Source organism: Electrona antarctica, assembly GCF_951216825.1.
Source record: "Electrona antarctica genome assembly, chromosome: 13".
NCBI lineage: Eukaryota > Metazoa > Chordata > Actinopteri > Myctophiformes > Myctophidae > Electrona > Electrona antarctica.
This window is the reverse complement of record NC_136794.1, coordinates 35,021,677-35,036,147: the sequence shown is the minus strand read 5'-3', so window position 1 is coordinate 35,036,147 and position 14,471 is coordinate 35,021,677. Positions and strand designations below refer to the sequence as shown.

The 14,471-nt window shown below is 41.0% G+C and overlaps 1 protein-coding gene across 3 annotated transcripts in view; it reads left to right on the top strand.

The window, feature by feature from the left end:
- The window catches only part of tmeff2a (transmembrane protein with EGF-like and two follistatin-like domains 2a), a 365,596-nt gene that overhangs the window by 223,383 nt on the left and 127,742 nt on the right, over positions 1–14,471 (top strand). For all 3 annotated transcript variants that reach the window (XM_079517922.1, XM_079517923.1, XM_079517924.1), the window contains one exon: positions 8,949–9,058. In XM_079517922.1, coding sequence (XP_079374048.1) covers positions 8,949–9,058 — 110 coding nt within the window. The remainder of the gene's footprint in view (positions 1–8,948; positions 9,059–14,471) is intronic.

The window sequence follows — 14,471 nt, the reverse complement described above, 5'->3', positions numbered from 1 at the left end:
GCGGTGGAACTGTCCAAAACAGTTCCCTTTTATTATTGTGACAAAACAAACTTATTTGTGAAAATAGCCGATCCACAAGGTGGTGTGGGATTGTAGATTGGCTATTTTCACTATTTAGTGCAACACTCATGTATGACGAAGTAGGGCATTAATTTATGAAAAACAAGCAACAATTTACTTGTGTATAGCTTGAGGAACCGATTATTGTTGCTTATCTCCATATTATAACTTTTGTGTTTTTCCGTAAATAAACAAACAGCAGATCCACAAGCTCGAAATAGCGGTGCAGAGTGACACATTTTTAGCTTGCAGATCTGCTACGTTTGCATTTTGTTTTCACAAATGTATCTTCAGGGTCTCGGCTGAGAACGTTTTGAGAACCAATAATGTTCTACCTAATTATTATTGCCTGCTAGCTCGTCACAGAGCCAAGGAGAGCCTTTAAGGGTGGAGGCGCTATGCTGTACTGTAAAGCTGTAATACTGTATGTAGCTTATTGCTGTTTGGCCCTGGTGTTATCCATCATAATGGAAAATCTATGAATCATCACTGCAGAAAAATTGCATGCTATAGCGGAGCTTGCAAAGTGGATATTGATGTGAGCAAAGCTCAGGACATTAAGGATGTTTTGCTTGTTGTTGTGGGAGGTGGTACATGTTAATACAGCGACTCGCTGTTGGGTTTCAATGCTTCTCTGCTGGAGGAAGAAGTATCCTTTTTTTCACATATTCTCCACCTCCACCATTTTTCTTATAATTGGTCATCACTAATGCTCATTATAAGATGGCATTTTTTAATGTCTACTCGCTGTCTCATAAGAGGTCAGAAAAGTGATTTTTTTTTCTTTCAATTATATCGTTGCTGTCTTATCTCTGAACTTTAACTTTTTGTGTTTTTTCGTTGCCATACTTTTGTTGCCTTTTTTAATGCCCTACTTGATCATACTACAGCATTTTGTAATGTATGTTTTGTAATTTAATAATTATCTAAATCTACAAAGTAGTCTAAGTAACTAAAGTTTCCAGATATTTGTAGTGGAGTAAAGTATTGAAACATGTACATACTCAAGTGAAGTGCAAGTACCTCAAAGTTGTACAGGACATGAATAAATGTCCACCACGGCTTTTGGCCTTGTTAGAGTAGTGATTCTAAAACTTTTTAAATGGCAAGAACCCCAGTTTGATATCTGTGCTGTCGGGCAGAAATCTTGCACATTTCATCTCTTTTCATATAAATTAATCAGCCTTGCCTTGCTTATTAGTGTCAGTATAGATAGACTATAGTCTCTCTATGGAGAGGAAACATGGGGTAGAGAGAGAGAGAGAGACAGAGAGACAGAGACAGAAGTGACATGCAGCAAAGGTCCGCCGGGCCATGCGGGACTCAAACCGGGGACTCGCTGTCGCTATGCGGTACGCGCCTTAACCGATCGTCTGTCGGCGCCCCCATAAATGAATAACGTTTTATTCATTAAGGATAAGTTCCGGATTGCCTCCTTAATCTTTGTCTCTTGACCACTTTGTACTTTCTAATTGCGTTACCGTATCTTTGCTGCATGCTGTTTGTCTGCGACTGACGCTGCTTCTCTTGACCAGACCTGTCTCCACTACGTTATTAGTGGAGAGACGGACTGAAATATCACGATTGCCACTCTTTTAACTTTTTTGACGCCATTGGTTTCAGCGATTATGTAGCCGGTGTGTCCCGGTTTTCCAACCACTTGAGGACTGACATCACAATGTCACTAACAGTTCTCAAACTTGTTTTCCTGCCAAGGACTCTACATTGATATTTGGCCGCAGACCCCCATCTGAAAATATTTTGTGCCAGGGGGGACCCCCAGGAAGAGAGGATTTGTCAATGGATCTCAAAGTGATCAGATCATTGTAGGAGGATAAGAGAACTGTTTTCTTTTTCTTTCTTTTTTTCAAAAAAACAAACAAACATATGTACAGCTACATTTTGAGGTTTTATGTGAGGATTTTGAAGTGGTGCAACCACTGTCCGTCCCTTCCCATGTATGTAATATGTACGTCTGTTTAGGGTACCAACAGGTGCAAAAGTGGCGCTGTTGAGCTATAAACAGAGAGAGAGGGAGTGAGGCAGGGAGAGAGAATACCACACTGTTGTGAGAGAGAGAGAGAGTGTGGTCTCCCCCACACGGTAACTCTGTCATTTCTCAACCGTTTTGGACGCGGGGCGGCTCGCCGGAACCGGGTCGGCACCATAGAGTTATAAAAGGATAGAGGGAGGACCGGAGCGACAGCCCCGCCCCCCACTATTAATTTCGATGGAAGTTGCTCAGTGGCATTTTGAAGCGCCTGGAAGAACCTTTTTTTTTCTTCGATTTGTCTCTCTGCTCTTCTATTGAGACATTTAGAATGTGTCTGAACTCCCTGGGCAACCAGTGACCTCCAGGAAAGTATGTCAGGCTAACAGCCAATTGGAGAGTGTTGTGGTCAAGGGTCGAAACACTCTTTGGGGATGACCTCTCTTCCAGGCCAAGGCTTTATCCATTTTAGATGGATTATAATCGCATCATTGATGTATTTACAAACTGTCAAAAGTCACGTCTCACCTAGACACAGGATCTGACACAAACTTTCACCTGAACGTCAATATTCAATTGATCCCCTGAGCAAGCAGGCTCTGGGGGGAAGAGGAAAGTTACATAGTGCAGCATTAATTAAATGTTTATTTTTGTTTATTTGTACTTTCAGGCAATATAAGGATAGAGGAGAGTGATGCATTTTCTTTTTTTTATACTCTAGCATCTGGAGGAACAGATGCATTGGGCTGAACTGTTGACTTAAATTTAGAATAATGTCACTGATAAAAAACTAAAAATCCAAGCGGTGCACTTTAAACTATGCAGGGTTGAAGATAACAGTTTTCTCTTCATAACAGAACCTATTTCCACTGGCCTGCTGATAACAGACCCCTCCCCTTTTCTGTTGTGAAAAGCATAAAAGCTTTGATTTGTGTGTCTGTGTGTGTGTCCGTGCTCAAAGTCTTGACTCTGCACTCTGCCCAGACCTTAGCAACACATTAGTTCAAGTGAAATGCATTCATAATGTCTTTATAAGTGTGATCACTTAGCAGGTTGATCATGGAGTGCTTTACATTACATCAAAGCATGCAACAGCAAAAGATCAAATGAGTCACACTTTTTTTTTAGGTTTGTGATGCCACAGCTGTTTTAGCAAACCACTCAGCGGTGGAAAGTAACTAAAGTACATTTACTTAACCCATTTTGACCTGAGATCAGATTCTAAAAAATGACAGAGATCAGATTCTAGAAAATGACAGTTTTCTGAAAAAGCTATGTTTCTATGTCAGTCGTTCTTCGATTTTTCAAAAATAGCAGATCTACAAGCTCATAGCGCGCCACTGGGTGGCGCGCTATGAGCTTGTAGATCTGCTATTTTTCAATAGCTCCGTTACTGGATCTGTCAGTCAAGCATTAACCACACAACCAACATCTTATATAACAACTTATTTTGTCTCCCAACTAAGGTAATTCAATTAAACCTCATAGAATGTACAAAGGCATGCTTTAATCACGGCCCCGGACAGAATACTTCAGCTATAAAAAATTGGCTCACAATGCGCTGGGCGCCGTCTGTTTTCTTTGTCCCCCGCATTGTACATTGTTGATGTGTTGTAATCTCGGCACCACTGAAAAAGAGGGTCTCAGCCCTCAGTGTGTTCTCCGAGAACTAAATAAAGGTTGAAATAACATAATGCTAACACCAAAAGGGGTTCCCGCCCAGAATGGGTTAAGTGCTGTACTAAAGTACAATTTTGATGTATTTGTACTTTACTCGAGTATTTACAGTTTGCAGTACTTTTACTTCTTCTCAACTGCATCTCGAATCCAAATATTGTACTTTTGGTCCACTACATTTATGTGAAAACTTTAGTTACTAGTTACGTTTATATTAGTAGTATAATTACAAAACATACATTAACCACTTCAGCCCTACAGTATATACATTTTGGCCATTCTGCATAATGAGTACTTTATATTTTTGTTACTTTAAGTACGTTTTGATGCCAATACTTTTGTACTTTTACTCAAGTACATTTCGAATTCCGGACTTTGAGTACTTCTACATTGGAGTATTGAGTAAAATATGTGAGCACTTTTTCCACCACTGCTCTATACGTCCACAAGGTGTCGCACCACGATGCGTTGTGTGAGCTTTCGGATCAGCTAGTCTTACCATTTTGAAGAAAAAGTTTTGTTTCCCCTATTCACCAATTCCATGGCACCAACGTTGTACCGCCGATCCAACCAATCATAGTGACATGCCTATTGTTTTGTTTATGGTTATGTCAGAGTCATAGTGACGTGGCCGTGGTCCTGAGAATGATATGATGTATGATTGATGACCTATGATAATAAGAGCACCCCCTCAATTCACACAGGTTATATTTTACATTCCGAATAGAAATGGTTTATTTCGACATACGACAGGGTTTCTGCCCGACTGCCACGATATGCTTGTGTGCAGACGGAATATGCTAATCTATGATTCATTCCATAAAGGCTGCAGCCCATGTGAACGTGAGTATGTGCGTGCGTGCGTGTGTGCGTGCGTGCGTGCGTGCGTGCGTGCGTGCGTGCGTGCGTTACTGGATCTGTCAGTCAAGCATTAACCACGCAACCAACATCTTATATAACAACTTATTTTGTCTCCCAACTAAGGTAATTAAATTAAACCTCATAGAATGTACAAAGGCGTGCTTTAATCACGGCCCCGGACAGAATACTTCAGCTATTCAAAATTGGCTCACAATGCGCTGGGCGCCGTCTGATCTCGTGAACGTCCGATATTTACTGGTGCGAGAGTGTGTTGCTGGGACAGAGAAAGGTTGATGAAGGTAGATATTTTCCAGATTTGTCTCTGAAAAAAGTATTTTTTTCCACAAAGTCTTGGGAAGATTGTGTGGCTTGTGACGATGGGGTCCAATATATAGTTCAGTGACCATGGAGCTAAAGAATGATTCAGAAGCTGTGTTCACGTTCATTCTTCCATTGAAATGAATAGACTCCAACCTAAATAGGCGGCTACCTACTTATTTGGAAAGTAAACCGGATATGGCAGATCTTTCTTTTTTTTAATCTTGGATCCGGTTTGTGTACATGAACACAATTGGCCGTGCGAGAAGGGAAGCCGGTCGCTCTGGTTGATGTCCAGACGCAGGTGTCACATCATCCCGGCAGTGGCAACTGGCAAGCATGGGGAGGAATCAATATAGGCATTTTTTTTCTCCTTTTTTCCACCTGATCCAGATCCTCTGTTTTTATGTCATGTTTTATCGCATTTGGAACACCACTTAATTAAAAAAATAACACTTTGACTGAAAAATCCACTTCATGGTCAATGCCTGCAGTATGTGCAAGTTCAGGTTGATGGGAATATTTGTATTGATTTTGAACATTAATGGTCGATAATGGCAACACAGGGACAAATCGAACACTGCTTGGCTCATCATCTAACATTAGCAACAAGTTAACAACCCAACCTTTGTATACGTACATCCACTGGCTTCTGGATATGACCGACTTCGTTAAGGATACAAGTACATGCTGGGGGAAAAAAAGCAAAGACCCAAGGTTTCTGTCCAAGGCTGTGATTAAAGCACGTCTTTGTGCATTCTATGAGGTTTCATTTTAATGACCTTAATTGGGAGGCAAACTAAGTGGTTATATAAGGTGTTGCTTTGGCCTGCGGTGAGCCTGCAGGCTGCAGTCTGTCCCCAGTGGACAGCTTTCCTTCACAGCTACTGTACACTGCCCTTGATGCTGGGTTTAGTTTTTTCCCGTTATACAAAGCTCTGCAAGTATTTACCACTAACTTAACCTACCTTCAGAGCTGTTACCATTATGACCTTTTAACTTAACCATTAATTGTTACACAAATACATGTGATTAATGATTTCATTGTGATTTTGGCATTGGACATTAATTGGAACATAGGCTACGTAATAAAACATGTAATTTATGTCCGGCTTTTTAGGCTCCGTAAACAAAAGTTGCACAGTTGTCAACCATATGTGACCGGGTCTGGCAAATAGGCCCTCATCTCGACCAGAGTAATTTTTCAGTTTTTTACAGTACAGAATGTAAGCTTTCATATGATGTATCATTCAATGAAATTGAACATTTAATTTGCCCAAATCAATAATCTGTTGGAATGAAAACCTTCTTCAACATTCAAACTGTGTTAATATGAAAAAAAACGAAAATCACAAAAAAAAAAAAACAAGTTTATTTTAGATTTTCTGCCTTTTCATTATAGGCGAGATGAGGACCATTTTGCTAGACCTGGTCACATATGGGGTTTATTTGGTTAAAAAAACAAAACAAAAAGTTCAGGAAATTGGAAGAAAATAGCCAATCTGCCAGCTCCCGACGTGTCACGATGTGGCACATCGTGAGCTGGTAGATTGCCTATTTTCATGCGACACTGTCATGCAACAGAGTATAAAATAAGTGCTCGAGTGGTTAATTGAAAAGTGACATGAGCAGAGGCTAATAGCGCTAGCTAGCATTCAAAGGCTTGTTTGTGGTGTTGTCATTCGTGGCACGCAGCGTGAAACAGATGCAGCAAATCTCTGCTGTCACCGTGACGGCTTTGGCACCCCTCATATTAATGTTATTAGAAGCTGCATTTTCACCCAGGATGGATGGGGGGGTGAGAGAGAGAGAGAGAGAGAGGGAGAGAGAGAGAGAGAGAGAGAGAGAGAGAGAGAGAGAGAGAGAGAGAGAGAGAGAGAGAGAGAGAGAGAGAGAGAGAGACTACAGAGTGTTTCTTACACAGGAAAAGCTTGTAGCCTGATTAATTAAGTGTCTATAAGTTAAATCACTGCTGCCGCTACTACTACTACTACTACTACGGGGTACTTCTGGGGCAATATGCCACCTGTGGTTCTAAAATGGGAACCAAGCTAGTGAAAATAGCCAATACTACTCTCCATTGGTTTGTTCATTCTTTCATGAGTTCCAAAAGAAAAGCCATTTCCAACAATACTATTCAATAAAACATATTGGGATAAAGCTTTGCAGAATATAATATATTTACAGCGAAAGCAGAGGATTATACTATCAGGTTGGTCAAGAGGTTTATGTCCACTTGTATTTTAAGAACAGGAATATTTCTTTCTTTCTTTCTTTCTTTCTTTCTTTCTTTCTTTCTTTCTTTCTTTCTTTCTTTCTTTCTTTCTTTCTTGCTTTCTTTCTTTCTTGAGAGCCCATTGAGAGCAGGCTATCTTTTTCAAGGACTCCCTGATCACAGCATATAAAACACAATACATAGAAAAAAACAAGAAAAAAACCCCATTTGAACCACAATACAACCTCACAGATGGAAATAAATGTAGTATTACATAAAACAGGTGCACCCTATCTTTATTGAGATCAGTCAAACCAGTTACAGAGAGTCCTGAAGTCTGTTTCAATTGTGTGGAGCATGCGAATTATAGTCTTTTCACTGATCATACAAAGTGTTGAACAGTGAACAAGGAATGATGGTAGCCTATTGATTTCGGTTAGGGAGTCGGGAATCTTTGTCTTTTGGAAGGTCATTTCATATTTTGGTGGCAGCATAGTGCTAGTATTTTTACATTGTGGTATTGGTCCTTTTACTTAATAGGTAAATAAATCACAGTGCTTCCACCACTGCTGGCAACAAATTACAGATCAGCAACTCAGTGGTGCCACTTGTAATCAAGTCAATGTAAGTATCCGTGCACTTTGAACATGCAAAAGGCTACTCGGGCCATGTGGGCTGCTGTTCATAATGAGCAGTGATTCCCTCCTCAGGTAGAGTGATAGCCTGCAGCTATAGCTGCACTGTCCATGGCATGCCCATGTGACTGCGTGATTCGATTTGGGACGCTTGGCTGGAGTCATCTGAGATGCCTAACTCGGGCTGAATCGGATCATACCCTGCCGTTTCCCCCATGCAGGACCATGTCCACGGGTCCGCTTTGCTCGCAGACTGATAGGAGCTTCCTTTAATAATCTCAGAGGGAAAATAGCATGAAGCAGTGATTCTGAAATAAATAGATAATAATAATAATAACCTTTTTTATCTGCATCAACTCTTATGGCGTCTCTATGGGACATTCGGGCGGGACGGGAATAATTGACGATCTACAAGCTCCCAAGTCGCAATGCGTTTGCGCTGTGAGCTTTCTGACGAATAGGTCTTGAAGGACAGTGGTTCTCAACCTGTGGGTATTTTTCAAAATCATTGGCCAAATTGTGAAATAATTTAAGAAATAGGCAAGATTGTGAAAATAGCCAATCTACAAGCTCACAACGCCTCGCAAGCAACAGGTGTTGTGAGCTTGTCAGTCTGCTTGCTATTTTCATGATATTTATCGGAGCCAAGTCAAGCAAAAATGAATTCCCCAACTTTTACATTCTGTGTGTGTGTGTGTGTGTGTGTGTGTGTGTGTGTGTGTGTGTGTGTGTGTGTGTGTGTGTGTGTGTGTGTGTGTGTGTGTGCGCGCGTGGGCACGCATCACGGCCTGAAAAGGCTGGGGACCACTGTTGTAGGACGTCTATTTTTGGTGTAGAGGGAAAAAGATGGGGGACACACAGTCAAATGAACACATTTACAGTACGTTGCGTGGTGGTGAGAAACAAAAGCAGACAGACTTTATGAAGTCATAAAACATTGCTGTTGGGCAGAAACCTCTTCTCTCCATATTCTTTTTCATAAATTAATTCCCTGCTACTTGATCACACTACAGCGTCACACAGAAGCATCAAAAGTAGAAGATCTACAGGCTGGTTTTGCTATTTTTGAATTTGAATGCTGAAACGTAACAGTTTTGGACAGTTTTGGACAGAGAGCTGAAACAAATGAATGGGTGCATACAGACTACCGTTGACCCCCCCGCTGACCCCTTTTTGCCCTTTGACCCTTCAGGTTTCGACGACCGGGACACAGACCTGTTCTTGTGTGACACCAACACGTGCAAGTTCGACGGGGAGTGTCTGCGAATCGGAGACACGGTCACGTGCATCTGCGACTTCAAGGTAAGACCACATCCGCCTCCTCTGACATGGTCTGGCTCTTTCTAGAGTGGTCCGGGGGACCCCCAGGGGTCCTTAAGGGGGCTCCAGAGTGGTCCTCAGCAAAATTAGTTAATAATATAGCATCACTATCACCACTTTAATCATATGTTATACTTCGACTACTCAACAATAGCTGATCTACAAGCTCGTGTTCGTGACACATCGAGAGCTTATAGAACATGTTCAGGATTTGTGATGAGGGTCCGTGGCCAAATGAATACATCAAGGACAATTTGGGGGTCTGCTTTGAGAGTCTGGAAGGTGTTTCAGGTTCTGCTGGAAGTGGTTGTTGGTTATGTGGGGGATTATTTTTGGGTATGGTGCCAGGTTGTGTGAGGTGGAGGATCCACCTACTTTACTTTTCACACTGAAACTAGAACAGTCTGAGGTTTTACTTTAGACTCTATTTATTATTCTAACACACAAACACGCACGCACGCACGCACGCACGCACGCACGCACACGCACACGCACACGCACACACGGCTGTGAGACAGAGCAGATGCTATGTGCAGGACAACACTATACACTACACTACCAGACTGTCTGACTGTCTGCTGCTATGCTGTCTGCTATTATGACACAACACCAAGGCCATCTCAACAGCTCCTCTCCCTCAAACACGACTGAAGAGCAAAGAGCATTTTGTCTTCATTAATTTTGATAGACTTGTATTCATTTGTTTGTTTGTTTATTATCTGTGAGTTACTTAATTAGATTTTCTATATAGCTGTTGTTGCTCGTCATCCTTGATTAGAAAGCACTTTGGATCAAAGGCTGTACCATAGATGGTTTGACTTGACAACATAAACACAAATGCAAAACGCCAAACACAACGTCACACAGCAGCACACATGCACAAACAAACAAACAAACAAACAGTGGAAGAAAGAAGTGACTAAAGGCCGGTACAAACGGCAATATTTTTTAGAATTTGTTTTTATTATCGTTCACGACATACCCTATCAGACTATCCGATTAAAATTGCATCAATCCTTGCCGTTTATTTCTCTTGAGACTGGTCACACTACACAATTTTTTACATTCCCCGACATATTCTTGCCGGGGGAGACTGTCACGAAAATATAGTGTAATCGAACGGGAGTCCGCTGTGAGTTGTGCTTTCTTTGGAAATGTACTGTATTCTGCAAATCAATCAATCAATGCTGGCGGGCAGCTGTTCTGCTGCACGCACGCAGCCACGCACACCCAAGTTGGTTTGCTTACATGTGCTCATAAGCTATAGCGAGTACCAAAATATCCTATTAACCAAAAATATAGTCTATATTTTGTCCATATAGTCACTATATTATAGACGATACATGAAACAATTCACTCATATGAAATTAACTACTAGGCCTACTAATAATAGGTAGGCCTAATTGAAAATGATTTCACCATTATTAGCGATATCTTGTTTTTCTCTTGTCTGAAGACAAGAGAATCACTGTGAACTCCCATGCAGCAGAGCGCAGCTCCGCCAGACCCAGACCATTAACGTTATTGTGCGCCCGACTTTTTCCACAGAACGGGACACAAAATGAACCAGCAATGACGATAAGAGATCCATCTATTAATATAACCAACAAGTGTGTGCACACACACACACACACACACACACACACACACACACACACACACACACACACACACACACACGCCGGGGACAAATACGAGGCCCTGTGCGGACATTTTTGTATTAATGATGAATTCATTAATATCCAAAACTATACCAAAACTGAGCACATTTCTATCAATAAGGCCAAACCTTATAGAAAGACTATATGAAAGCCTTTTCAAATGTTTATATAGTCTACTATACGATGACGATGACGTGAGACCCAGAAGTGAATTCCCTGTTCATTTTCTCCATAGGCTTTTCAAAACGTATTTCTTTAAAGACCTTTACGCCACAACAAACACAACATTTTGGGCCGAACAAATAATTACAAAGAACAAAAAAAGTGTTGTAACCTGCCGTTTTCTTCTTCTTTCTAATTATTTGTTCGGCCCGAAAAATTGTGTTTGTTGTCATGATTTCTCACAACTCGAGTTGGCTTTGTACGGGGCTTTGAAATGTCTATGAGGAAAATGAACAGGGAATCATTTCCTGGGCCCTGGTAGGGGGTGGGACTGTGATGCTCAATTGGAGCAGGTGCTGGCAAATAACAAATTACTGTACATAATGCCACTCAAGTTGCGCAAATGTCATATCAATTAGCAGAGCGGAGCTGCTCTCACTCTGCAGCACAATGATGACCATCTCTTCTTAAAGTTTACTTATTATGGTTTACTTTTTTTTTTTAAATAGTTTCTATTAGGCTTTTTGTATTATGACATAACTTCAGAATATCATTGGCAGATAATGAGTAATTAAGTGACATACATAAATGTGATAAAGAAAAAAGAAAAAACAGTTAAACAGTGACAAATGTGAACAGACAAACAAAATAAAGACAACAGGACAGACACTCTTGCTCTCAAACTTTCCCAACACGACATTCTTCTTTTTAAATGAGAAAATAAAATAAGAAAAAACACTCAGTTCCTTTCTCCTTTTTTTTTTTTTTTTTCCTTTCCAATTTTTGATTTTGTTATCTATTGTGTAGGAGGGGATTATGGTTTACTTTAAACCATAAACCATAATATGATTGACAAACCTTGGATTTTAATTCTTCAAATCGACCAGCAGCGCATGCAGCAGGCACTATGAGGTAACTAACTATAGTGCTTCACATCCAGGCAGCGGGTGTGGATGTGTGATTTCTCCATCGCATCGCTTTTTCCCATCAAAGTGCCTATACTCACAGTAACACTAACTTTGTGATCAATCAAAACAAATCAACCATGGTTGATTTTGTTTCTGACATTTGGGCGTAGGCTATTCTGTTACATGATTGAGCCAAGGGGCCAAGAGAGAACGCGAATCACACTATCATAAGTTTGCTATTAGGCTACTTTGTTTTGCAGGACTATCAATCAGAATCAGAATTATTTTAATGATATAGGTCTACTCGATATTGAATGTTGCCCAAGTGGCGCACAGACACCCGGACAGTGATGTGATCCCAAACTCCGGACCGTAGGGAGTCCATGGGGACAGGGTAGTGTTACCCTGCAAAGAGCTGTAATTATATTGGTCATTGCATTTGTCATCGCAACCAACACGTCATAGGGGATGTCACAATATTAAACATGTTTAATGTTGACAACGTTTTGTCTTGGGCGTCGCAGCGGCCGAATATTTGTATTTTTGATCTGTCACTCTACAAGAGAAAAGACGCACGTTAATTTGTCGGGAGTTCAAAATCGCGCCCGACACAGGGATGTTGTCGGGGGTCACAAATCGGGCTTAAAATCTTGCAGTCTACCGGCCTTTAAGCTTGACGCCGGAACCCGTCCGTGTTTGCTGTCTCTGTCCGTGCACCTTAATCTGAATTAAAAGTACCAGAAGGACTTTGGAGTGCTGGCTATTTCTTTCTTACTTAGAAAGAAAGAGTGGACCTACAGTAATTCGTATAAGACAGACTGTTGGCAGTAGCGAGGCCAGAGGCAGGCCAGATCATGACACTAGCAGACAGCCTGACTGCCTCTCATGCTCCATTGACTCCTCTATGGCATCACTAGACATGTTGCATTATCATCACTGTTGGTTGGGTGAAACCTTGTACGTTCAAAGCCGTTCCTTTTTTATTTGTATACAAAAAATAGTTTGAAGACCTGCTAATGTTGGGCGTACACACAGGTGACATATTTGAAGGAATAGTGTGAATTACCATTGTGTCTCTCTACTCAACACTACACTTTTTTTTTAGTGGCTTTCGCCTTTATTTTATATTTTTTATGGAGGGACAGACAGTAGGCTGACAGGAAATGGGGGGAAGACATGCAGTAAAGGCCGTCGGGATCGGGAGTCGAACCCGCGGCACACTGCCAGAGTGGATTACCAGCCAAGGTGCCTGGACCACTGAGCCATGGCCCAGGCCAACACTACACTTAATAACTAGAAATAGTGTCGTGTTGTGCTTACCATTTTTGTAAAGTAGCCAAATCTTTCCCATTTCAGACAAATCATTCTATGCAGGATGTTCAGTCTTATAGATATCAAAGTTATGTTTTAATAATGGCATTAACATGAGTGTGTGGCACCAGACCACACAAATGTCTGAGAAAACACATTTCAGCCACTTGTATCCGTTATCTTATCCTTCCGACCATGACCCATTTTCTACTTTCGTCTATAAATGAAAACCAACCAAAATATCAGATCTACAAGCTTGTGATGCAACATGTTAGATTGTCTGTTTTTTAGACAAAGAACTTAAGAATAGTGCCAGAAGGTTTGACTTGGAAGTAATTAAACTGGCACAATAATGAATTGAATATTAACTTAAAATTAAATAAAATATTATTTCTTGTTTAAGTCTACTACCCCCATTTTCATCGCCCTCCTGGGATGTAATCAAGCAGATGGACGCCATGCTTGGAGAGTATTGATATCAGGCTATATGGAACTGGATGCAAATATCATGGACACAATTTATGTCTGCTCATGAATTTCCACATAATTCTCCATCATGACCCCCACACACACACACACACACACACACACACACACACACACACACACACACACACACACACACACACACACACACACACACACACACACACACACACACACACACACACACACACACACCGCAGCCTTTGGAAACCACAGCCGGAATTGAAAGGACCTCGTTACCTGACGTAAATCTCAGAAATGACTCCAGTCTTGATAATAATGGCTCATACTTAACTATATGAACATAATCTATAATGACAAATCTAGGCATTCGGCGCAGCTATTGATTTCAGCATAAAATATGTCCACTATTCTAGATTAATAATAATGCGTGTGTGCTGCCTGCATTAATTAAAACCAGTCTCAATCTGTGGGGCGGCGCCGCGCGTATTGCACCCCTTTTGAACTTCTACTCAATTAGGCTACATCAATTACAATATTGTACATTTTGAAAATGTTAGTGAACAGGTTGCTTTGTAGATTTTGTCAAGATCATTATTACAAGCCATACATGTTCATATTTTATACTCTACTTTAACGTGTGAAATGTGGGCACTCTGCATAGTGAGTACTCTTACTTTTAGTATGTTTTGATGCCTTTACTTTTGTGCCCATGAGTGAAAATGTGAATACGGTGTATTTCTGCAAAAAAAGAAAAAGGAGTACCTCTTTCCACCAACCTTATCTCCATTGCCTACACTTCTCTGGGAGCATTAAACGGCACCTCGCAGACATAACGTCATTACGTATCCATTCCTTGTCGCTTGCTAGATCTCACACTGATACTCCTGTCTCCACTGCGTACCG